Here is a 25,273-nt window from a genome sequence, read left to right as displayed (position 1 = left end):
TTTAGGACTTGTTTTTCTCTGTCTGACTTATCTCAATGTGCTCAAGGTTCATCCATGTGTCACAAACAGGAAGATTTAATTTTTTTTATGGTTGAATAATATTCAATTATATACATGTACCACATTTTCTTTATCCATTCATCTGACACTTAGGTTGTTGTGTATCTAAATAATGCTGCAGTGAACAGGTGGTGTATTTATGCTTTTGAGTTAGTGTTTTCTTCTGATAATTACTCAGAAGTGGAATTGCTAGATCATGTGATAGTTCTATTTTTAATTTTTTGAGGGACCTCCATATTGTTTTCCACAGTGGCTGTACCAATTAACATTCCCGCAACAGTGCACAAGGGTTCCCTTTTCTCCATGTCCTTGTCAGCACTCATTGCTTGTCTTTTTTAACATTTATCTTTATTGTTGAAAGTTTGACAGGCATCTCTTTTTTCCCCCCATCCTACTTCCTTCCCCTTCCAGGCCTTCTCTGCACTATTGTCTGTTCATGGTCTATGCATATAAATTCATTGGTTAATCACTTCCTGCCCCTCCCCCCAATCCCCCTGAAATACATCAGTCTGTTGCATACTTCAATGTCTTTGGATCTTTTTATGTTCATCAGTTTATTTTGTTCGTTAGATTCAAAATATAAATGAGATCATGTGATACTTGTCTTTCTCTTTCTGGCTTATTTCACTTGGCATAATACTCTCCAGGTCCCTCCATGCTGTCTCAAAGGGTAAGAGAGCCTTCTTTTTTTACAGCTGCATAGTAGTCCATGTGTAAATGTATCACAGTTTTTTAATCATTCATTTACTGATGGGCACTTGGGCTGTTTCCAGATCTTAGCTATGGTGAATTGTGCTGCTGTGAACATAGGGGTGCATATATTCTTTCTGATTATGATCAGTGTTTCTGGCTTCTTAGGATTAATTCCTAGAAGTGGGATCCGACGATAGCGGTTCTAACAGGTGTGAGGTGATATTTCATTGTAGTTTTTTTTTTTTTTTAATCCTCATCCGAGGATATTTTTCCATTGATTTTTTAGAGAGAGTGGAAGGGAGAAGGAGAGACAGAGAGAGAGAAATATTGATGTGAGAGAGACACATTGATTGGTTGCCTCCTGCACATGCCCCGACCAGGGCCCAGGCCCAGATGGAGCCCACAACCTGGGCATGTGCCCTTGATCAGAGTTGAACCTAGGATTCTTCAGTCTGCAGGCTGACGCTCTATCCATTGAGCCAAATTGGCCAGCACTCATTGTAGTTTTGATAGGCATTTCCCTGATGATTAGTGATGATGAGCAAATTTTTATGTACCTGTTGGCCATCTGTATATCTTCTTTGGAAAATATCTTTAGTTCTTCTGACCAGTTTTTTTAATCCTTCTCCCAAGATATGTTTATTGATTGTAGAAAGAGAGGAAGGGAGAGGGAGAGAAACCAATTAGTTGTCCTCAGTATGCTCCTGACTGGGGATTGAACCTGCAACCTGGGTATGTGCCCTGACAGAAATCGAACCAAAACCTTTTGGTTTATGGGACGATGCTTCAACCAACTGAGTCACCAGGCCAGGGCTGCCCATTTTTTAATTGGATTTTTTTTGTTATTGTTTGAGTCTTTTAAAATACATATTTTGGACATTAATCCTTTATTTGATATATAGTTTGCAAAAATGTTCTCTCATTCTTTATCATTTTGTTGTTTCTTTTGGGAAAGCTTTATGTTTAAATGTAGTTTTATTTGTTGATTTTTACTTTTATTTTTGCTTTTGGTGTCATATCCAAAAAAATCATTGTCAAGACTAACATCAAGGAACTTCTTCTGAACTATGTTTTCTTTCAAGAGTTCTATAATACCAAGTTTTACGTTTAAGTCTTTGATCCATTTTGAGTTATTTTTTGGGAGTAGTGTAAAATTCCCAGTTTCATTGCTCTGTATGTGTTTTTCCAAAACCATTTGTTGAAGAGGCTTTATTTTCCCCACTGAGTGCTCTTGGCTCACGCATTGAATATTAGCTGACCTGTACAAGCAGGAGTTTCATTCTGAGCTCTTGTTTCTGTTACATTGGTCTACATGTTTATTTTTGTGCCAGTACCATACTGTTTTTTTATTACTGTAGCTTTATGGTAAACTTTGAAATCAGGGAGTGTGGTACCTCCAAACATTTTTTTAAATAGGGATTGCTTTGGTTATTTGGGGTCTTTTGTAGTTCCATACCATTTTTAGGATTATTTTTCCATTTCATAAAGAATGCCATTGGTATTCTGATGGGGATTACATTGAATCAATAGATTGCTTTGGACAGTGTGGATATTTTAACAATATTAATTCTTCTAATCCATGAACACAGGAGTCTTTCCATTTATGTTTTCTTCAGTTTTAGCAAAGTCTTGTAGTTTTCATTGTATAGGTCTCTCACTTCCTGGGTTAAATGTAGTCCAAGTATTTTATTGTTTTTGATGCTATTGTGAATGGATTTTTTAGATGTATATTAGTAGAAATTCAACTGATTGCTGTATCCTGCAATTTTACTGAAATTGTTGATTAGTTCCAACAGTTTTCTGGTTGAGTCTTTGGATTTTCCAAATACCAGTACAGACTCATAATATCTGCAGACAATCCTATTTTAGATGACTTTTATTTCTTTTTCTAGTTTAATCACTCTAGCTAAGACTTTCAGTACTGTACTGAATAAGAGTGGGCATATGTTGAGCCATTCTTGCATCCAAAGGTAAATCCCACTTAGCCCTGGTATATAATCCTTTCTGTATGTTCCTGAATTTGGTTTGCTAATATTTTGTTGATAATTTTTGTATCTATATTTATCAGTGATATTGGTTTGTATTTTTCTTGTGGTGCCCTTACCTCTCTCTGGTAACAGGGTAATGGTGCCCTTGTAGAATGAGTTTGGAAGTATTCCCTCCTCCTCAGTTTTTTTAAAGAGTTTGAGAAGGATTAGTGTTAATTCTTCTTTGAGTAGAATTTGCTAGTGAAGCCATTTCATTTTCCTGGGATTTTTTTGTATTGGGAGGTTCATTACTATTCAGTCTCTTTGTTCATTATTAGTCTGTTCAGATTTCTACTTCTGTCTGGGTATACTGTGTGTTTCTAGAAATGTATCCATTTATTTTAGGTTATCTAATTTATTGGCATATAATTGTTTATAATAGTTTCTTGTGGTAGCATGTATTTGTGTAGTAACAGTTGTAATACCACATTTTGCATTTCTAATTTTATCCTTTCAAAGAATCAGCTTTTAGTTTCATCGAGCCTTTCTATTTTTACTTGTCTCTATTTCACTTATTTTTGTTCTGATCTTAATAATTTTCTTCCTTCTTCTAACTTTGGGTTTAATTTGTTCTTTTTTAAGTCCCAAGAGGTGTAAAGTTAGGTTGTTTATTTGAGATTTTTTTAGATATGCATTTGGTGCATACTGTAAGTTTTAATATATTGTATTTCCATTTGTGTAGAGGTAATTTTTTATTTCTCATTTGATTTCTTTGACTCAATGGTTGTTCAGTTTCCCTCTTGCTAATTTCTAGTTTCATACCATTGTGGTCTGAAAATATAGTTGGTATGATTTCAGTGTTTAAATTTGCTGTGATTTGTGTGTGCCCTATCATGATATATCCTGGAAAATTTATATTCTGCTGCTGCTGTTTAAGAGAATTTTCTATGTATGTCTGTTAAGTTGATTTGTTCTAGAGTGTGGTTCAATTCTAAAATTTCCTTGTTAATTTTCTGTCTGAATGATCTATCCTTTGATAACAGTAGAGTGTTGAAGTCCCCTACTATTATTGTGTGGTCTATTTCTCCCTTTAGATCTGTTAGTATTTGCTTAATACATATATTTCAGTGCTCCAAATATATATATTTACAATTGTACATTTGTCTTGTGTGACAATGGCCACCTTGTTTTAGTTTCTATTCATGTGGAATATTCCTTTTCTATCCTTTTGAGCCTGTGTCTAGAGCTAAAATGAGTTTGCTATAGATAGCATATAATTGGGTCTCTTTTTAAATCCATATGGCCTTTTGATTGGTAAACTTAATCTATTTATATTTAGAGTGATTATTGATATATAAGAACTTACTATTGCCATCTGGTTGTTGTGTATCTCCATTGTTTCTTTTTCTCTCAGTTTACCTTTGTAAAGTGGTAATTTTCCATGTTAATTTGCTTAGTCTCCCCTTTTTGTGTTTCATAACTCTACTTTAGATTTTTGCTTTGTAGATACCATGTGGCTTATAAAAAACATATCATAGATAAAATAGTCCTTTTATGCTGGTAGCATCTTATCTTCATTTGTCTATAAAGTTTCTACTCTTTTACTTCTCCCCTTTTATATTTTTGATATCACAATTTACCTCTTTATGCTTTGAATTCATTGAGAAATGAAATTAGGTAATAGTTATTTTTAATACTCCTTAAGTCTTTATAATAATAAAAGTGTAATATGCTAATTAGGCTAGACAGCCAAACGATTTTCTGGACAAAGTTGGGTCTGCGAGGGCCGAGCCCCTTGCACGAATTTTGTGCGTCGGGCCTCTACTTATGGTAGCATAAGCAGTTAACACCCCTTTCTAATAGATAGTTATAGTTTTTCTAATTCTAACTGTTTATTGCTAGAGTAGTGTAGGAAAGTAGGTTATGGGACAACTGGGCCAATAGCAGTTGTCTAAATATTCTATAGGGTCAATACTAACAATGTACTTCTTTTTAGAGTTTACGGTGAGCTGTGGATGGGGCTGTTGAATTCCAGGTAGACTAATCTGCCGGGGTCCAACCCCAGCGGGTCCAGGGGTCCCCAAAGGTGTGGACGGAGTCGGCGAAGAAGGAATGACACGGAGACAGCGTTCAGTTGATCAGCAGCCCAGCCATCTTCTGTCTAGGTTCTCCAACCAAGTTCTGTAGCCATGATTGTTTGTAGTTAAAGTGATTAATTACCCTCCTGGAACTTAGTTAAGAGGTTTTATTCCCTCCTTAACTTCAGGGGGAAATACCTACCTGGGGAAACAACCTTTCACAGAGAGGTGACCTTGGTTAAAACACATAGTGCCAAGAAGGTGACCAAACATATTAAGAACAGTATGCCATATATGCCAGGTCCCTTGAAACAGCAAGGATGGACCGGCTCCCGGCACTAATCATGTAAGGATTTTACTTAATGGAAAGTGGGACTAATTGTGTGTGTGTTTTTTAAACATAATTGTGAATTCTTGTCCCTACGTCACTATGACAAGAATAAATGTAAAGAGAGGCAAACGGTAAGAGGGTTTGTGAGTTCTGGTATTAGTGGGTAGGAATTATTCTGGACCGATCTCATGAAATCTCTTTACCACCCATTTCTTGCATCAGGAAGTCATTGTTGCCATCTACATTGTTCCTTTTCATGGACATGTAAAATGTCAAGACCTGAAGCAAACCGTAAAGAGAGCATATGGAATCCTGGCCCTGTATTTTACAGAGGACTAACCAGGTCAAAGTCTTTAATGGGTAGTTGTGTTTCTGGGGACTAGAAACACAAATCTTTGTAAAGTTTTTCTCCTTTATTGGGTTCGCTTTTCAAGATTTCTTTCACCTTTTGATTGACGTAAAGCATGTGTTAAAAATACTCTGAGTAAGAGAGTACCTTTCATCCAGAAAATCTGTTCTTTTTTTCACGTTTCTCCTAATGTTATATCTTTTTTGTTTTTAATATATTTTATTGATTTTTTCACAGAGAGGAAGGGAGAGGGATAGAGAGTGAGAAACATCGATCAGCTGCCTCCTGCACACTCTCCACTGGGTATGTGTCTGCAACCAAGGTACATGCCCTTGATCGGAATCAAACCTGGGACCCTCGAGTCGCAGGCTGACGCTCTATCCATTGAGCCAAACCGGTTAGGGCCTAATGTTCTATCTTTTTGTTCCAGACACCAAACCAAGATTTTCTTCTTATTATGTATGTAACTTACTTCCCTTTTTTTAAAAAATATTTTTTATTGATTTTAGAGAGGATCATCGATTGGCTACTTCCTGCATGCCCCCTACTGGGGATAGCCCACAACCCGGGCATATGCCCTGACCGGGAATCAAACTGTGACCTCCTGGTTCACTGGGCCATGCGAGCTAACTTGTTTCTTTAAATGTTCCTCTAAGTCAGTTCCTGGAGTTTGACAGGAAAGGTACAGCACTGAGAACAAGGTGGGAATCCTGAGGCCATCTTGCACAGCTTCACTATGTATTATATAGACTTATGTAAGGAATTCTATCTAGGTGAATGTTGGCTTTATATTGTAATGATAGACCTCCAAAAACACATTGCCAACCTTGATGATTGCGGGTCGGGGGGGGAGGAGAGGCAGATAGGCATTCCTCCCCTGTAATAAAGTGAATGATCTCTAAAATGACTTAACGTACCTGCCATTGGTAAGAAACTATATCTATAAACAAGAGGTGTATGTAAGCCAGCCCCCTGTGAGTTTTGCATGCTGAACAAAAAGAAGTATGCTAGTAATTGACCCTATAGAGGAGAGTATTTGGAAACTACCTGTTCTATCTCCTACTTTCCGTGTTTTTTAAAAATATATTTTATTGATTTTTTTTTTACAGAGAGGAAGGGAGAAGGATAGACAGTTAGAAACATTGATGGGAGAGAAACATCGATCAGCTGCCTTCTGCACACTCCCTTACAGGGAATGTGCCCGCAACCAAGGTACATGCCCTTGACCAGAATCGAACCCGGGACCTTCCAGTCTGCAGGCTGACACTCTATCCACTGAGCCAAACCGGTTAGGGCATCTTCTTTCCTTTTTATTTTTTAACCTTATTCCCTTCTCTCAAATCTTTGGCACCATATTCCCAAACTCCTTTTGCCACAATTAGGTACCTTATTAGACATTGTGAGCCTAACAGAAAAAAGAAGCTCCCAGTAGCACAATTTTTACCATTTTATAGATTATATTGCTGTATATTATATTCAGCTATGCATTTGCCTACTACTATTGATTTAGCTCTTCAGCACATTACCTGATGTGTTAGAAATGAACTCCCTCATTTACATTAAAAGGGAGGCCTTTCAGTTGGTGAATTATAATACACTTTTTTTTTTTTTTTTTTTGGTAGCACACTGATCACCTACCTTCTTTTAGGAAGATGCCTAGGCAATCATGAAGGTCCCCAAACTGATGAATAGAGTAAAAATTATAAGAAAGAAGGATTTAGGCAAGTTCACTGTAAGTCCCATCTAGAAAAGGGGTGTGGGGTCAGCATTGTTGTTTTAGAGCCTCCTGTGAACAGTTTGGGCCCTGGCACGTCTATGGCAATAGGGAGCCCTGTATATGTCCTGTTGTAGTCATGTAATGTGAGTCAGTGCCCCCACTCGTTTCTTTGAGAGAAAGCCAGGATCTGTTTACTTGTTTTAATCTGCTAGTAATCAACCTGGACTAAATCTTCAGTTTATGCTCCCTTCCCTGGTTTAGCCCCATTTCTCTCAGAGTCTGAAAACAAAGAAAAAGGTACCTGTTCCAGCTCTTGGTAAGTTGGGAGTCTGAGGTGGCGGAGTTCCTCCTTTGATTTCATGAAGGAGTCTTTATTCTCCCACTTGACAAAAGCCCGCTTCCTGACCAAGACTGGGCTGGGGCATGGAGACGTAGGACTAGGAAGCACGTACAGAGTGTCCTGGGCTGTCTTCCTTGGGGAAGATAGCGCAAAAGGACCAGAAGGGCCCTCACTGCCCATCCAAGGCAGTGCTTCGGTCTGGGTGGCCTTGTGGGCGACAGTCCTCTTCAGCCGAACAGAAATCTTCTGTGAGGACACACCCATGAGCATGATGGTCCGATCTTTACTTTCTTCACTTTGTTCCACAGCCTCCCCATTAGGGAATGGAAAAGGTCCATCCTCAGGTGCTGTAGGAAGACACGAGACATGTTAGTGCTCTAGTTCAGAAAAGCACAGACTCAGATTGATACATTAGTTTCAGAAAGCCCATGGGCCCCAAATGGGCTCATTTTTAGGCACCCAATTTAGGGGGTGAAGGGGACTGAAACTCAGGGACTTTGCTGGCCAAGCTGTGGCTGCTGGTATCAGGCTGCATTCACCCTGAGGAAGGGGCATCTTTTTCTATTTGCACAAAGGTTGCCTAGAGGGAAAACTGAAGCCCCTGCCTCAGGGCTGTCATGTTTCATAAATATCTTTAGTAGACCCTAGGATTTGGGAGCTGTTAGCACTCAGGTTTTGGTCCTGATACAGGTGGCCTTGATTAGCTGCTAGGAATTCTCTGTGGTACCTATTTGCGAATTTGTACAGTAGGCCCAGCTTAACTGTGATAGGGAAGTTCTAGCAAATATATTGCCCCCCTTTGATACTGATTAGAAAAGGAGAGAGGAGTCATTCTGGTTTTCTTCTTCGAACAACAGCCTTATCCAGGACTCAGCTAGGTATTAACCAAAAGAAGTAAGTTCCTGGAGATGTAGAGTAGGAGCGGATGAATTTGAGATGGGGGTAGGCTTTAAGATAGGCAGCAGATCATCTATGTTTACTGCTTTGCAAAGACTCAGCAGTAAGTTTAAAATACGCTTTTCTATTAGCAAACTTTCCAGCTAAGACATTGGATTGGTAAAGTAAAATGGCTTTTGGACAACGAGAGTTTTCTACTTAGCATTTGTAATCCCAATCAACAATTGTAATACTAGAAATACCTGTAATACTTTTAAGGATCCTACCTAGTATTTTTCTCTAGGGGAACATAATTTAAATTAACATTAAATATTTACCCAAATAAAGCTCATAATTATACTGTTATTTAAGTACCAGAATAAATGGTTATATTTACTCTAAAATAATTTCACTCTCTTTTGGAGGAGTACGGTAAGTATGAAAAGATACAGCCTTTTTCCAGACTTCACGCTGAGACCCCAGGCCTCTGTGTTATTTTCTGCATGAAATGTGCGTTTTATGTGGCAGTTGTTCCCAAAGATGATGTAACTCTTAAAATATAGGGCACATAATACACAGGCATGTCTTCCACAGTGGAATTCGTGCTGGTTTCTATTAAGAAAGAGAAGGGTGGCATGGCTCAGTGATAGAGCGTCGACCTATGAACCAGGAGGTCATGGTTTGGTTCCTGGTCAGGGCACATGCCAGGGTTGTGGACTTGATCCCCAGTGTGGGGCGTGCAGGAGGCAGCCAATCAGTGATGTTTCTATCTCTCTCCCTCTCCGAAATAAATTAAAATATATTTACAAAAAGAAAAGAAAGAGAAGGATAAAGATAATCTTTCCTCCCTGAAAACTTCATCCTTCCCATTTCACTTTCCAAGATAGATGTTCCCAGTGCCTCCTTACCATGGAGCAGATCTTTGGCTCCCAGTGAGCAGAGGTTGAACGTTGGCCCCACAGCGGTGCTATTGTCTGTGAGAGCTGCTGAGTTCTTGGCTCGCTTCTTGCACTCGAACACAACCAGATCTTTGCATTGTTTGTGGCAGTTCATCCCGCAGTCTATGGACAAGACACCCCAGTCAGAAAGTCTTTCAGCACACATCGATTTCTTCTCTAGGGCCCTCTTGTCACATATTCCTGCCCTCTCTTCTGGAGCTAGGACACCTAGTGAACCCAGCATTCCCACTTGGTCAGTCCTGGATCTCAGTCCTGTTGTAGCCCTTACCACAAGGTGAGGAAGCAGCACCTGTTGCCGCGGAGGGAAGAGGTGGTGTCTTGGTTATCCCTCACATACTGCCTACTCTAAGGAGACCCTCTAGAGCAGTGGTTCTCAACCTTGGCTGCACATTAGAATCACCTGGGAATCTTTTTAAAATCCTGATTTCTGGGCCTCATCCTCCGGAAATTCTGTTTCTTTGTTATGGGGTGGGGCCACAACATTAGTAACAAAGAAACAGATTTTCCAGAGGATGAGGCCCAGAAATCAGGATTTTAAAAAGATTCCCAGGTGATTCTAATGTGCAGCCAAGGTTGAGAACCACTGCTCTAGAGGCTCTCAGCTATTAGGTCTTATCCTTCCTTCCTTTCATTAAAATGTCTCTTTTCCTTCACTCCTGAACTTTTCTAGTCACAGGGAGGTGTCTACTCATCAAAGGAAAGCTGACAAAGGCGCTGGTAATCACTTCTGTTCCAAAAGTGATTCTTTGCCCCTCACTGGGGATCTGCCTCTCCAGGGCTGTCTGGGAGCATAGCCTCCTAGCAGCCACCCCTATTTCCAAGGCAGAGAGAGGCTCTTATAAGGGAAGCTGCATAACTGGTCACCCAGGCACTCCTATATGGGGGCAGTCACTCTCGAGGGTTCCTCTAGGGGACAGTCTGAGGATGAGGCTCTGCTGAGAAGTTGTGGACTGAGTGGACAACTACTATGAGCAAACAGTCTTTATAGGAAAATACCCAAGACCAGGGAAAACAATGCAGTAGACAAAGCTGAGCCTTACCTTTACAGCGATATCCTTGTTTGATCACTCCCCAGAGCTATGAGACAAGAGACAGAATGCACCACATGTCACTCAGCTATCTGGCAGGAGGGGAGGCATTGGCATCACTCTTGATTTTCCTTCATTCTACTTCCTACCTCAAGAGGGAGGGAAACCTCATTTCTCTCTTATGTATTATCCCTTCTGACCTTAAATTGAAAACTGGGGAGTTTGTGCTGATCAGTCAAATGTTCTCAAGAAGTTCACAAGATTTATGAGCCAGGACTTCTCTAGGCCAGAAGTGGAATCATAGCAGGAACCCAAACTAACAAATCTATAGAACCCTGGGGTCAGGGACTGGGTTTGGGGGAAACTTGGTCAGAGGTGGGACAGAGGATGGGCAGAGCCCAGATGTAGGGAGGGGTGAAGATGTTTTTTCCTAACATCTGAAACATATGAATATATAATACTTAAAAAAGGCATATCCCAAATTTAATACTTATTTACCCAAGGCCCAGTACCAGAGGGAAAAATAAATCTGGAAGGAATGGGAAAAGATGAATGCACATAAATGCATGTGAGGACTAGGTTATTCTAGGTGTTTGCTTAGGCTCAAAGCTGGGATGAGCTGATACGGGCTGTGCGGTCTGTGCACAGCTTAGTCATTGAACCTGTCTTGTACCCCTCCCCAAGTTCAGCCCTGAAGCACTCCAAGGACAACTTACAAATCCAGCACAGTTGTCACAGAAAGTAGGCTTCAGGTAGGTTGTCTCTTGGAAGTTGTGAGGAAAGCCCAGGCCCAGCTTGGAGTAGATGGAGCTGGCCCTCATGAAGTAGGCCGTGATCTCGTCCCGGCTGATGAGGCCTTCCCTGCCAGCAAACGACAGACCAGGATGTGGGGGGGTAGGGGGGTATTCACCTTTTCATCCTTGAGTGGAAGTACACTATGTGTTACCTGGTAATTACCACCATGAGCCACCCTTTTAATCACACATGAATAGCTTGTAATAAGTAGTGGAGACAGCATTACTCACTTTTATGGAGTTGTTCTTTGGCTAACCGAGGTTTTCCCAACTAATTTAACCACTATCTACAGGACTTTAAAAAATTATGGAAATTGTGTGTATAGGGAGAGAGATACCTTATGCTGCAGTTTCTGACTTCAGACAGTAATAATATATAACTTGAACCCACCAACCATATATTTGGTTTTATACAGAGAACCAAGATAGAACATATGTAACCTTGTGAATAGTAAATATGCTGATTATTAATAAATATTAGTTTTTCATGATCTGTAAGGACAAAACAAGAAGGAGACTAAACTTCTTAAAATTCATAGTTGACTGGCTTCATGATCACCTGTGGTCCAATCCAAAGCCAGATAGGCATCATTTGATGATTGCTCTCTTAGCCCGAATATTCATTAAGTAATCATAGCAGCGACACATCCAAGTTAGAAGTTCTTTTAGTGATACACAAACTGCTTTTACTAAAGGGCTCATAGCCACATTCCCATACACAAACTCTCACCTGTCTTTGTCCATCACACAGAAGGAAAACGGAAAACTCGCAGCAATTTTTTCAAATTCTTCCTGAGAAATGTATCCATCTTGGTCATGATCATAGTTCTTGAAGACAGACTGTGAAAAAGAGTTTCTTTGGTGATCACCCTTTAGGCAAGTGGCAAAGGGGCTGGGGCGGCTGGTAGGAGCCTCTCCTCCTCCCCCTCTGAGGGGTGGGGATGAAGAAATGCTGGTGAAGCTGCTGCAGAGAAGCGCGGGTCACCTCTGGAGGGTGGCCAGGGGCTTTGGATCCATTAGCCCAGCAGTTACGCCGCCACCCTGGCCAGTGTCGATGCACAGGGGTGTTCTCCCTCGCTTTGCCCTTCCTTGCTCAGCTCAGACGGCACTTCCTCTGTGAAGCTATAGCACAGTTGGAAGGGCTCCCTCCCCTCTTAATCCTCAGTTACTCATCCTGTCACTCTCTGGCTGTTACTTTTCTGTGGTTACACTGGAATGGTCCACAGGGATAAATGTAGAAATATGAACCTAATGTACTTCCCCTCGGCATTTAGCACAGTGCACTCAAACAAGTGCCAAGATTTTCAGTTTTAGATTCTCATTACCCTTTACTCAAACCTTTTCCAACACCTTTCTGCCTCCAAATCAACTGACAAACTAAATCTATTCTCTCCTGCTAGGCCTGTCAGAGGAGGCTCACTTCCCCCCACATAAGGCCAAAGTGTGTTGGCCCAATGTAACAGCTGTTCTGCAGCCACAGTGTGAGGAGTAAGTTGTCCCTGGGCTCACACAGGAACGTGTTTCCAGTTTCTTATGTTTCTACCACTGCCCCCCCACCCCCACCCCCAGCCCCACATACAAAACGAAGCCAGGCAGTGTCTTGCTTTTGTCTGGTGAAAGCTGTACTTACATCCACCATCCGCTGGACGTGCTTGCTTATAGTCTTTGGGTCAGGTTTGGGAGATACTCCAGAGGCCCAGTCCACTACTACTGGTGGCTTTGAAGGTGTTAGTGGCTGAAATGAAATAAGACAAAGAGATCCCCATGACTGTAATGCAATGTAATCCACAGCCCCTTCCTCTCCCACTACCTGAGGCTGCAACCACCTGCCAGCTGCAGATGACCCCCAGCTATGCCCGTGGCAGGGAGCAGAGAGCCCACATACTGAAAGAACAGTAATCGTGGCTCACACAAGCGTTATGTTTTACTGTTTCCAATACGCTCCTCACGTACGTCATCTCCATCTAAACCTTTTGTCAAAGCTATCAACAAAGAGTAAAGTGGATCACTTAAATTTCCTCTCTGTTCTCTACTGGCTACTTAATAGAGATAGGATGAGGAGGAAAATAGCTAAAAGGCAGGAAGGTGCATAGACAAGCTGAGGTGGGATCCACTCTAAGTATTTAAGACTTGGCCCAAATTAAAAGCTCTTCTAAAAACAGGAGAAGGTACCCTTTCCATTGAAATGCCTTCTAACATACTGAAAATGGAATCAGGTATTTTTCAGTGAACATTGTTAATTACAATAGGAAGCTAGAACTTGCTCTTCTGTATAGACACAATGAAATTTAGCCACAGGTAAGCTGAATTTCTTCTGTGGGGGCAGATCTTTCCTTGAGTACCACTTGTTTTGGGAAGTGGTACTCAAGGGAAGAGTACCACTGTGGGGAGTTACTGGTCATTCAGAAGGAAGATGAATAATTAAACCTGTCTTTAGGAGAGGCGGGGCCAGATAACCTGGTATGTTTGGACTGGGTAGCGCTAGCTCTGTGCTGTTTGACGTCTTCTCTGCACAGGGGGTCAAAAAACTTAGTAGACTGCTCTTTCTGACCCAGGTGACAGCGGAGTGATGGGGCTGCTCCTGTCTTCCAAGCTAGTAATCCTCTGAAGTTAGCTTCTGAGAGTGCGCATATGGCTCACATTCTTATCAACAAATCACAGGCGGGAAACTGATGTGGGGCCACTTTATAATAGATAGGAGGGCGAGGGTCCTCTGTCCCACAGTATTCTCTCCCATCTCTAATCTGCAAACCACTGGCCAACTCTCCCATGCAATCTGATGCTCTGCGGTGTTTAGTTATTTACTGTTCACACACTAGTTATCCCTTCAAGAGGACTATTTGGTCAGAAACTGTTCCTCACACATGTGGAAGTTTTCTCTGTGCCTAGCACAGGTTTGGGCACAAAGGAGACACATAATACTCTTATAAAACTGAACTAAAAGGCCGATCCTGTTACCTGCAAGAATCGTAATAGGAAAACTCACGGGAGCTCTGTGGTTCCTTGGTTCCCGGGCGTAGGAGAGCTCGTAGATTTCATCCTCAGTGTAATAGAGATCGAGGGATAACTGTGGATCAAAACAACAGGGTTACCTGCTAGGATGTTGTATTTCTTTCTCTCTTGCTTCTTCCTCTCCAGTGGTTTACTCTTCTAGGCTCTTAGTAGTTTGTTTTTAAAATTCTCAGTAGGGCAATGGGGCAAGTATTAATTAATTTGGTTCTTGCACCAGAACCCAGTTTAAATAACGGTATTAATTAAACCATATTCAGAGTTAATAAATTTCATATTTATTAGAGCTTGAACATTTTAGAGGACAGAGGTCTTACAAATAATCTTGTTCTGATCCTATAGTCCATGGATGAGCTTCAGGAGGTGCAAAGCTCAAAAATACTTGGCTTATGTATATTTTTTTCTGGGAAGAACATTCAGCTTTCATCACAGGATTTGTGATCCCCCAAATAGGATTCTGTACATCTTTCCACAGATGACGTCTAAGGCCAAGACCAAGGCCACCTGGCCATTAGAGAAAGGGCTAGCATTAGAACACTAGCTGGATGCAAAGCTCAGGCCCCACTGGAATCATCCTGTGAGGTAGGAAGAGGCTGTAATTATTCCATTCTGCCAAAAAAACACATTAAAAATTGTATAATTTTAGAACTCAAAGAAGTTAGAAGTCATCTCACAGAATAATCCTGATTTTACAGAGGAGGAAACAGGATTTGGAGTTAGGTGCCCACAGTCACACAGCTGGTGAGCTACAGAACCGCTGGGCTGGAAGGGAGTTCATCTGCCCTCCCCCTGCACCTGAAGTGCAAATCCTGGTCCTTGGACCAGTGTTTGCCTCTCCTTAGCTCGAACACTACCAGGAACAGGAATCCAAATAATGAACCTGTTTAGTCCCCATCTCTTACCAAGCCTGTATCCTGCTTTGCTCTCAGCTCCTCCCAGAGAGCTTGAGGGCTGACTGGTTTTGCAGGAAGAGGGGAACATTTCCAGGAGTCAGAAAGGCAATGCTGCTTTAGAGGACAGCCGCCGGGGTCCTACCTCCTGGCTCTGAGTCCAGGCTCTGCTGCTTATTAATGTCTGGTCCTCCGGGAAATTATGTCTTTGTGCCTCCGAATCCCCATCCATAAAAAGAGGATAATAGCAGTATCTACATCCTAGTTTGTATGAGGATTAACTGGAATAACATTTGGTAAGGTGCGGAGAGTGATGCCTGGCACACACAAAGTGCTTAGTCATCGTCTCCCAGGTGAGCCTCACCGTCAGCAGGTGCACCAAGTCCTTGTTGGCCTCCAAGGGCGGGGCCACCTCCTGCAGCTGGATCAGTTCGTTGATGTGATTGTAAAGGGCCAGCAGCTTGTGGACGTTCACCTTCCCATCCTCTAGGTAGTCGGGCATGGCTTCATACAGGGAGATGAGGTCCTTGAGGTGCACCCCCAGGATGGGGATCTTGAAGTGGGTGCACTCCCCATAGGCTCGCCGGTAGTTGTCATAGTTTCTGTAGGAGGACAGCAGCTCAGTCATCTCACCCAGGACCTAAAAAGCGGAAGAGGAGACCCCATCACTGCACCTGCCAGGCAGGTTGTATTGTCTGCAGTAGCCCCCTTGTCTGCTTTCAGCCTCTACCATGACTGCACCCCACCCCTAATCTGTCGGGAAGGGGTGATTCATCTAAAAGGTGCAGATCGTGATCCCCAATTAAAACTCCAGCTTATGTCAAAAGGCTCAGAGTATTTACAAACACAGATGTGCTTTATTTGATTCTGCAGCATAACTGGGAAACTTTAAGTGAGGTCTTACTTATTGCTTTTATACTAAAGTTTTTCTTTAAAAAAATATGTGAGCACCTGATATACAGTCAAAAAGGCACAAGAGTATACAGAGACTAATGTGTCCCTCTGACCTCTGTCCCTAAGCCACGTATTTCCTTTCCCCAGTGTCTTCTGAGTCCTAGAGCAGAAGGACATTGTTTAACATTTGGACTGTGGTACTGGACGTGCTGCAGTGCTGCTGGCCTGGGGAGAGCGCCAGCGCCTCGGTCTCCTGCACAGGTCACTCTTCCTGCTGCGCTCTGGGCCTCCTCTCAGTGACTCTCCACATGGGCCTTTGTCTAGGGAGCAGGTGACATTCCATCTGCCCACCGAAACTCTGACCCGGACAGACTGAATAGACCAGACCAATTCCCAGGGAAGGACAGGCAGAGGATGAGGCCGAGGACCCACCGCTCCCTCGCCCTGGAAGGGGCAGGGCCGCTCACCAGCACAAAAGGCAGCAGCCGGCCTGGGGTTCTTTTCTGACACGCCTGGCGCAGGTCAGCCAGCCGTTCACAGAACCCCGTTCCCCACTTGTGCTGACCAGCTTTCTCAGAAGCAAAGACTGTCTGCCAACCATGTTACAACAGAAAATGACCTTTTTAAACACTGCCACAGATTCTCTTAATAAAATCGTGGCCTAAGTAGCACCATCTCTCTCCAGTGAAGAGCCTGAGGTTCTGGATTAGCCTCGCTCAGCCACTGAGCTGGCAGCCCTCCTCCTCACACGTCTCTAGCAAACAGTGCAGGGGCGTGTGAGTACGGAAGGTGCTCACAGATGAGAAACTAACAGCAAAATAATGTATTTATGTTCTCCTTGGAAGGTGAAATAAACTCCTGGGGGACACTTGCTTTAAGCTGGACTTAACTGAGGGGCCAGCAGCTACAGACAAGGCGCACTGGTGTGGGGATCCCCGAGCTGAAGAGGAGCGAGCTTGTATCTTATAAATGAAATGACACGAAGGCATGTTAGTCTCTGTGACTTTCCTCTGTCACCTCTGAGGCATGGGCTGGTCTCAGCAGAACTCTTAGGGAATTGTGAGGTGACCAGACCATGGGGAGGGGGTGAGTCAGCATCCTCACAACCAAGCGTTGAGAGCAGGGGTGGCTAACTGGAGACCCCCAAAAGGAGGCTGAACACCTGGGAAAGCAGATGAGGCCACGAGGCACAGATGTCTCTCCCTAAGAAGAGAGTCTCTGCGCCAGCTTGGGAGGAGTGTGGTTTGGAAGGGAGGGTTGGTCCTCTTCAATAGGTGAAAGTGCTCAAAACTCAGTCATTATCTAGTTCACACACACAGTTGCACTGATGCCTTCGGTATACCATCGTGGCTTACATTTATAACGGCCTTATGAAGGATTAACATTGAGCCTGTATAATCTAAGAATGTAGGAAAATGCATTGGATACCTGTGAAAAATATTCCTCAATGAACACTATTACAAAATGGCACCTGAAAAGCTCATTTCCAATTATCTGGGGAAATTCAGCTCTCCAGAATGTCACTCCAAGGGATCTGGAGAACCAGGGTTTCAGTGTGCCCCCAAGTGGGCTTGACATGCAGACAGAACCACTGGTCCTTTGGGGAAAATATTCTGGGCAAGGGAGTCAGTATTAAAGACAATAACTGAGCCCTAGCTGGTTTGGCTCAGTGGATAGTGTCGGCTCTCAGATGAAGGGTCCTGGGTTTGATTCCAGCCCTGGTTGGGCATGTGCAGGAGGCAGCCAATGAGGATGTCTCTCACAGTGATGTTTCTCCCCCTCCCACTCTCTCTAAAAATCAATGGAAAAAATCCTCTGGTGAGGATTATCAACAAAATGAACATTCAGTGGCATATAAGCATGGGAAGGAGGCACATATTTCACCTGACCAGCAGGGACACGGGCAGCGACCGGGATACTGAATCAGTCACTTTCTGATCTGTGACATCCCCGCTCCGTGGGTTTCCTTGGGGTTTGCCTCCTTGGTATTTTGCCCGGTTGACGGGATGGCGTGGTTGGCAGATGCTTCCTGGGTTACCCCCCGAAGGAGGAAAGGGCGCTGTCCCAGGAATGTGCTGAGGCTTCAGAAGAGACAGTAGCACTGACCTTGTTGATTTCGTGGGGGACGTGTGAGCTTGTCTCCTTGAGCCTGGAGATGGAGCTGTGACACAGGCCGCCTATCACGGCCATCAAAGTATTGAAGTTCTGTAGCTGGTGGAGCTTCTGTGACACAAAACAGGTGAGAACATCACTGAACATGCCTGTTACATGCGAGCTCAGAGGCTGCCCTCGTCTCTGGGCCTCATCTTCCTTACATTGGCAAGCACTAGCAGTCAGGTGCTGCAGTTTCCTGTTCCTTTCCCCCAAGGCTTAATCCAGACCAGGAGGTCCCAAGTCTGGCAAGGCGTCACGTCTCCCTCCCTTTGTGCTGGTCCTGGACCACCTGGATCCGTGGTTTCTAAGAACCACCCAAAGTACTTGTTTGTTAGCACAAAGATTTCTGGACCCAAGTCCAGATTTTCTGATTGCCTGGATCTGAGGTTGAGTTTAGGGATCTGTACTTTTAATATCCCATTAGTTAATACTAGAGCAGGCAGTCTGCGTACCAAGCTTTGAGATACACTGCACCATCTAGTACTGGACTAATTAGCATAATCCTATATATCTTTTGCACTGAATTAACCTGTTTTATTTTTTAGGACAAAGTGCCGGTGCCTATATTGGTCAGTAATTGGGACAAAGAAGCTAGAATCTCTGGGGAATTTCAAATACGTGTTCATAGAACTGTAGGTCCTTGGATAGCGCCATTTCAGTCAACGTCACTTCATTATTATGTTGATGAAGTGCCGTATCAATTAGCCTATTAAATCTATTTATGTCAATCTATTAAAACTGGTTTCAGTATACATCATAGTACCTATTGACGGCATTAAGTGAGGACTTAGTGTACCGGTTCCTCTTATCAAATACTCATATGCTGCCCCTCGAACACTCAGCTCAGACATTTAACAGTGTGGGCTTAAAGACCCAAGACAACTCCAGCCCCAGGAAAACTTGGACTTGCCCTTTCCTTTGTCATGGGGGCCGGATTTGAGAAGACCATGTAGGCTGATAAGCACCTTCTAAGAAATGTTAAATGTCTAAACATCTAAAACCGTATCCTGAGCCCTGAGATGGTCCTCTCCATAGAGCCCTTGTGTGGGAACCAGAGAAGCTGCCATATCTAGACCTCAGGACAGTTGAAGGACACTAACCCCACTGTGGCTCAGTGGGGGAAACTTGGCTGTGGGAGGAGGGGAAAATTCATCTCAGCCCAGGCCACACTCCGACACCGCCACTCACCTGAGCCACCTGGATGAACTTAATGAAGACCTCAGCTCGGAGCTGCGGGGTGGGGCGGCTGAGCACCATCAGCTGCACCCACTGGGAGATGCCGTTGCACAGGGCTATGGACCGCTCCATGGTGGGGTTCTCCTTCACACAGCTGTTCACCACGTAGTTCTGGTAGTCGGAGAACTGCGGGGAAAGGACCCCATCAGGACTGCTGCTCTGGTGTTGAGGCATCTGAGGGGCATGTCACCTCCCTTCAGTTGATGGCTCGGACCTGCTGTGGGACTGAGGAGTCCACCTCTCCTGTATGTCCTCTACTTGGCTGACAAAAATGGTGGGAAGGAAACCTACCCACAGCATGGTCTCTGCACCAAGTCACTAGGCTTACATCGATGTGGACTAACTCATCCAACACGTGAGTTAATTCAAATACTGTATTTGGTAGATACTGGTACTTCTAAAGAATAGAAGAAAAATCTCAGGACTAATCCCTCCTCTGCTGCTGAAGGTAAGGGGAAAAAAAGGAATTCACAAGACTTACTCCTCCCTATTCTCCATCTCCATCCTCTGTCCTACCTCTCTCCCTCTCCGCCAGCTGTTTTCTTACCTTAAGAGTGGGATGATAACATCTGCTCTATCTAGCACATGAAATTGTTATGAAGGTTAAACATGATAAGGTATGAAACAACTTTAACTTTTCCAAGTGCTACCTCAATGTGAGGTGGTGCTAATAGGGTAATTACTACCTTCTTGCTGAAACAAACCTGCCTGAATTTAATTTAAACTTGAACAGGGGCCAAGTGAGTTGGGTACATGAAACCTGGTTAGCTAATTCCATGTCCATAGTTTCCCAGCTGGACAACAGCACTGACTGGTTGACAGTCAAACAGCATATGTGAAGCAGATGTGCCAGAAGACCGCTGTAGAGGTGGTGACTGTAGCTATTGTGTCCTTGTCCCAAACAGCCCTGCTCAATAGGCTACCCAAAGGCAGGCGGTGTCTGCCCGCGCCAGTGCTCCTCTGGGCGTGTTGGTGCTGCTCACCATGTGTTCACAGAGTGGCCAGCAGCATGAGGGGAAGTGATGGGACTTTTGAGGGAAAGGTGCAAGAGCCACTGAGCGATCCGCCATGCTGCGGGTCCACCGCTGCCAGAAGCTGTGTAAAGGTGAAGCCTCCCACATCAGCGTCCCTGTGCGACCCATGTTACATATGTCGGGCCACTGGGATTGTGGGGGAGGAGCTGGGGGTTACTTCAGTATATGTTAGTCCCGCCTGACTAGGAATACACTGATGAGAAACACAGCCTAGATAAAATAACGCAAGTGCGCAGAGCCCTTTTCACTGTGCTGTGCTTACTCACAGAGCGAAAACTGAGTAGGACCAAAACTACTCCTTAGGAGACACACACGGAGCAAAAATCTTACCGGTTCTAACAGAAAATTCCCGTGACTCATTCCAGTGAATTCATTTATATATTCCTCCCACTATAAATACAACACTAAATTTACTGTTTTTTAAAAGAATTATCCCAGTAATCCCCCCTCTCCCCACAAGTATTATAATAAACAGGAAATATCAAATGCCATCAGTTCACAGGAGGGAGACTGCTCCCTCTGGTCCCGTGTGGAGGGGAAACTGCTGGAGGGACTGTACCATTCAAGCCAGGAAGGTTCCAAATGATGTGCTGCTCTGCAAACAGCACTGCCGCCCTCGGGAACACGGGCTTAGCGTCCCTGTTCTGCATGGGTTTCCTGCTCCTGCCAGCTGGGCCCCAGCGCAGTGCAAATTTTCAGTGTGAGAATGGCTCCTTTCAGCGCCCCTCCTGTGACCGGAAGGCACTGCTAAATGGAAACTCCCCAGGGGGGGCCTCCCAGCAAGAACCCTGGTTCTGTCAGGGGTGCCGTGAGGGGGCTGGGGCCAGTGCAGAGAGTCCCACTGGGAGACTAATTTCCAAAAGGGAGCTGGGAGGTTCCTGGATGGCTGGGCAAACCGCTGTGTGAATAGATGTCAACATTATGGGAGGAAAGAAGAAATAACCTCTGTCACCTGGTTGCAGGACTCCTTTCAAATAGAACCAGGCTCTACTTAGCAGGTTTGGCTAGTGTGGTTAGATTGTCGGCCCACAGACTGAAGGGTCCTGGGTTCGCTTCCGGTCAAGGGCATGTACCTCGGTTGCAGGCTCTATCTCTGGTCCCGATTGGAGAGCATGTGGGAGGCAACCCCTCCCTCTCTCTCTCTCTCTCTCTCTCTCTCTCTCTCTCTCTCTCTCTCTCATCTATCTCTCTCTCATGTTTCTCTCTGTCTCTCCCCTTCCCCTCCCCTCTCTATAAAAATCAATAGAAAAAATATCCTTAGATGAGGATTAAAAAAGAAACACACTAAAAACAACAACAAATAGAACCAGGCTCAATAAGTTGGTGCTGAGTGACCAAGACAGGCATGTAATTCTAGTCCCAGCTCTTAATCTAATAAGCTGTGTGACCTTGTCGAGCCACCCCTCTGGGCCTCCATCCCCTCTGGGAAACACGGGTCACTCTAAGAAACGAATCCAGCAACTAGGCAGCCTCTATTTTTAGAGCAAAGCTGAAGACCATTCTGGGGTAGGGGCAGGGCTGAGTGAAGGTGCCGTTCCCCAGGAGTGTATATTGGTCAGTGAGGGTCTGCTGGCACCTGCCGTGTTGACAAGATGTCTAGTATGGCACCAGTGTTCTTTGGCATCATGTATGGAGATTTAAGGACCAAGTTTGGATCAGCAAAGTTTATCTCTAGAATCATCAGCGACGGCTGGGCCATGTCAGCACCACTTCATGGATTTAGGTATGTTCTGGGCTGGACCAGTAACATCGACTTTATTTTGGCATGTCCCACAGCCATTCAGACCTACCCTAGAAGGAACTCAAAGTCTTAGAGGATATCTCCATTTGTGGGGGAGGAAAATGAAAAAATAAAATTTCTGGCAACCTAATGGCACAGGGTTAAAAAGTGTGTGTGTGTGTGTGTGTGTGTGTGTGTGTGTGTGTACGTGTGTACACTCACATATACATGTATGCCCACTGTATTGTCTCTTGGGGGTGGGGTGGGCATGGAGGATGGTGGATGGAGGGGAGGGACCGCCCAGGAATTCAGAGCACTGGTTCTCTGGACGGTACAAAGTCTAACGGGAAGGCCCACCAGCACCGAGGGCCTCTGGGGTTCGGAGGTGAACAGGTGGCTGTATTTCTCTGCTTATGTTCAGAAATGCCCGGGGGAGCTTTCTCCTGCCCCTTGGGTACATACGGAGATCCTCCGGAAGGACTTGAACTCCAGGTAGGTGAGGTGCTCTGACAGCTCTTCCGGTTCCAGGTGGTCAAAGAGCAGGGAGACTTTCCGTTTCTTGCTGGTGTTCGATTTTATCCTTTGAGTAAGTTTCCTGGACCAGTCACGGGCATTGCTTTTGTGGGTAAACGTGAAAGAGAGAAGATAGGGAAAAAGAATACATCAAAATTGCTTTTGAGTACAAGTCAGTCCAGTTTTGCATGAGAATATACAAAGAACCATTAGCTCACTTTCCTTGGCCAAAACAATGCATCAACAGAGTTTTCCCAAATCAACTTTGTCTATGGCAGCAACTAGGAAGCCTGGCTGGTTTCCTGTGACTTTTAGAATGCACATGGGAACTGGGGAAAAGGTGTTTAAGGCCGTGGGAAATAGGGTTCAAGCATTGGCCCCAGTTTCCTGGTCTTCAGTCCCGACACGCCTGCTCTCTCCATGCCTGTTCGGTGTCCCATCATCCTCATAAGGGTCACAGGGACTCTAACTGGTTGGAAATCTCAAGGTGGGAGGGTAGTTTTCATGCTGGGAGGGCACAGAGAACCATGGCGAGGAGATGTCGTGCTGCAGGGGGTCATGGGGAGGAACACTTTGAGTGACTGTTGGCATTTTCCTCCACTTCCCCAGCTGATGTCCCTGAGAGAGCCTAGCGCCCCACCCCCCTTTTTCTTGTAACCAACCCATGTATTCTGATTCAGCGTGCTTCCTACAGTGAGGAAGCAAAGGGGAAAAGCCGTTCGAGAGGTTCAGGATGCAGATGTGTTTCCCAAACTGCTATTCCCGAGAACCTTGTCTCTACAGAGGGTTCTGTGGTCACATGAGTTTGGGAGATGCTACAAATTCTGCAGCCCCTTGTCCAAAGAGCATACTATAGACTCTGAGATGCACTGCAAACTTTGCAAGTTTAACTCACTATTTCTCACATATACCTGGTCAGGCTGTATCTCACTGACTAATTCCTAAAGAGCAGACTGTGGGAAATACTGGTAGAGGAAAGTCACACAGCCAGTATATTGGGACAAGGAGATTAGGGTTCGAGAAGTGCCCTGGGGCCTAGGTTCTGCACCTTTACAATGAGGAAATTGTTACTTGAAAATCTCTTGTATCTTTTGAGTTGTATTATTCTAAGTAGAGGTACAGAGAATCCAAAGTGACAAATTGATTTATTGGGGACCATGACATGTGACGTTCACATTTCTGCAGGGCTGTGACCCAGTGCACCGAGCTTGTGTCCGGCCACTAGCTTAGCATTCTGTGTGACCCCAGACGAACCAGACAACCTTGCTGAGTCTGTTTCCTAGGATTTTGGAAGAAACGATCTCTAGAATTCCTTTCAGTTCCAGAATTCTGTATTCTAAGGATCTGCACTATTGTGAAATAAAGTGGCCACTCTGTGAAAATTTCAGTAGGCAATGTGTGCACCCTCCCCTGCCATATTTCCACAGTGGGTTGACCTCATAAATAAGAAATCCAAGAAGTAATGGGAAATATCCCTGCGATCTCTCCCAGCTCCTGAAATCTACGTGTCTTTCATAGACTCCACATGCTAGACGCCCTCTATTCAATACATTGTCAGCAGTCCCCCATTTTCAAGTTCAGGGGCCTCCAGGCATTAGCTGCCGTCTAGCGTGCATTCAGTCACTGTGCTTTCAGTTTCTCACAACCTGGACACGTTTTAGTCACTGTCTTGCTACCTGATTGCTTTTTGACTGGGTCTCACATTGTTCCTGCTCGTGAGTATTAGTCACCCGCAGCTTTACCACCAGGGGTGTCTTTGCTTGCTTGTCAAATGTCAAGCTTTTCACCTTGTGAGGTGGTTTGGACCTGCCTCTCCGAAGGGCCTCTCCCAGCGGCAGAGCCACAGCCATAGCCGGGCGTCCGGGCCAGCGGAGCAGAGATGCTGCCACAGCCTGGCACTCACATTTGAGTTGTGTCGATCAGGCGGCAGTGTGACTCCTCACCACTAGCCTTCACCAGCTCCTGGAACTCCTCCATGGTGTTCGTCAAGCTGGCATCCATTTTAAACATGGTCCAGAATTCCGTTATCCAGTACCTGCATGGTCAGGGTAGAACATAAGCCAAACGGAAGGCCAGGGTCACTTTGGTAGGTTCTTCCCTCAAAGAGGACTGACAGAAAGACAGGTGGGTTTGCCCTTGTCTATTCCTGGGAACATGGACTATATATTCCTAACAGAGAGCATAGCGAGTGGGGAGGGAAGAAAACCGCCTGTCTGCAGCTCTCTGCCCCTCCTCGTGTTGAGGGCTTGGATCGGATAAGGTGTCTCATAGCCATGGCAGGTCTAGGCACAGCCATGCGCATCAGAGATAATCATAAGACAACTACAGACAAGCCGGTGTCCCAAGAGGGCATGTATCTGTAAATTACACTGTAAATAGTCAGGTCTTAGACTATTATATGGCCATTAAAAGTAATACTTACAAAAGTTTTTCATGACTAAAGACATTTTCAATGATATTAAAGGTAAGTGAGAACAACAGGATAGAAAAGTTTATATGTTTTTCACCAATCAGAAAGGACATATGCACTCCTATGTTCATAGCAGCACAATTCACCATAGCTAAGATCTGGAAACAGCCTAAGTGCCCATCAGTAGATGAATGGATTAGAAAACTGTGGTACATCTACAC

The 25,273-nt window shown here is 44.4% G+C and overlaps 1 protein-coding gene across 4 annotated transcripts in view; it reads right to left on the bottom strand.

The window, feature by feature from the left end:
- RASGRP1 (RAS guanyl releasing protein 1) overlaps positions 1–25,273 on the bottom strand; it is a 76,023-nt gene that overhangs the window by 3,101 nt on the left and 47,649 nt on the right. For 2 of the 4 annotated variants that reach the window (XM_006778098.2, XM_015557578.1), the window contains exons 4-15: positions 24,546–24,677; positions 22,592–22,745; positions 19,328–19,501; positions 18,092–18,208; positions 15,456–15,731; positions 14,179–14,259; positions 12,823–12,927; positions 11,923–12,032; positions 11,115–11,259; positions 10,411–10,447; positions 9,320–9,472; positions 7,497–7,882 (exon numbers count right to left, since the gene is read on the bottom strand). In XM_006778098.2, the coding sequence (XP_006778161.2) occupies positions 7,497–7,882; positions 9,320–9,472; positions 10,411–10,447; positions 11,115–11,259; positions 11,923–12,032; positions 12,823–12,927; positions 14,179–14,259; positions 15,456–15,731; positions 18,092–18,208; positions 19,328–19,501; positions 22,592–22,745; positions 24,546–24,677 (1,870 nt within the window). Of the gene's footprint in view, positions 1–5,165; positions 5,409–7,496; positions 7,883–9,319; positions 9,473–10,410; positions 10,448–11,114; positions 11,318–11,922; positions 12,033–12,822; positions 12,928–14,178; positions 14,260–15,455; positions 15,732–18,091; positions 18,209–19,327; positions 19,502–22,591; positions 22,746–24,545; positions 24,678–25,273 lie in introns of those variants that run through there. The other 2 variants (XM_015557577.1, XM_015557579.1) reach the window with 2 other exon arrangements.

Source organism: Myotis davidii, unplaced genomic scaffold (assembly GCF_000327345.1).
Source record: "Myotis davidii unplaced genomic scaffold, ASM32734v1 scaffold46, whole genome shotgun sequence".
Classification (NCBI taxonomy): Eukaryota; Metazoa; Chordata; class Mammalia; order Chiroptera; family Vespertilionidae; genus Myotis; species Myotis davidii.
Note: the sequence above shows the minus strand (reverse complement) of the source record. Positions and strands in the feature narration are given on the sequence as shown.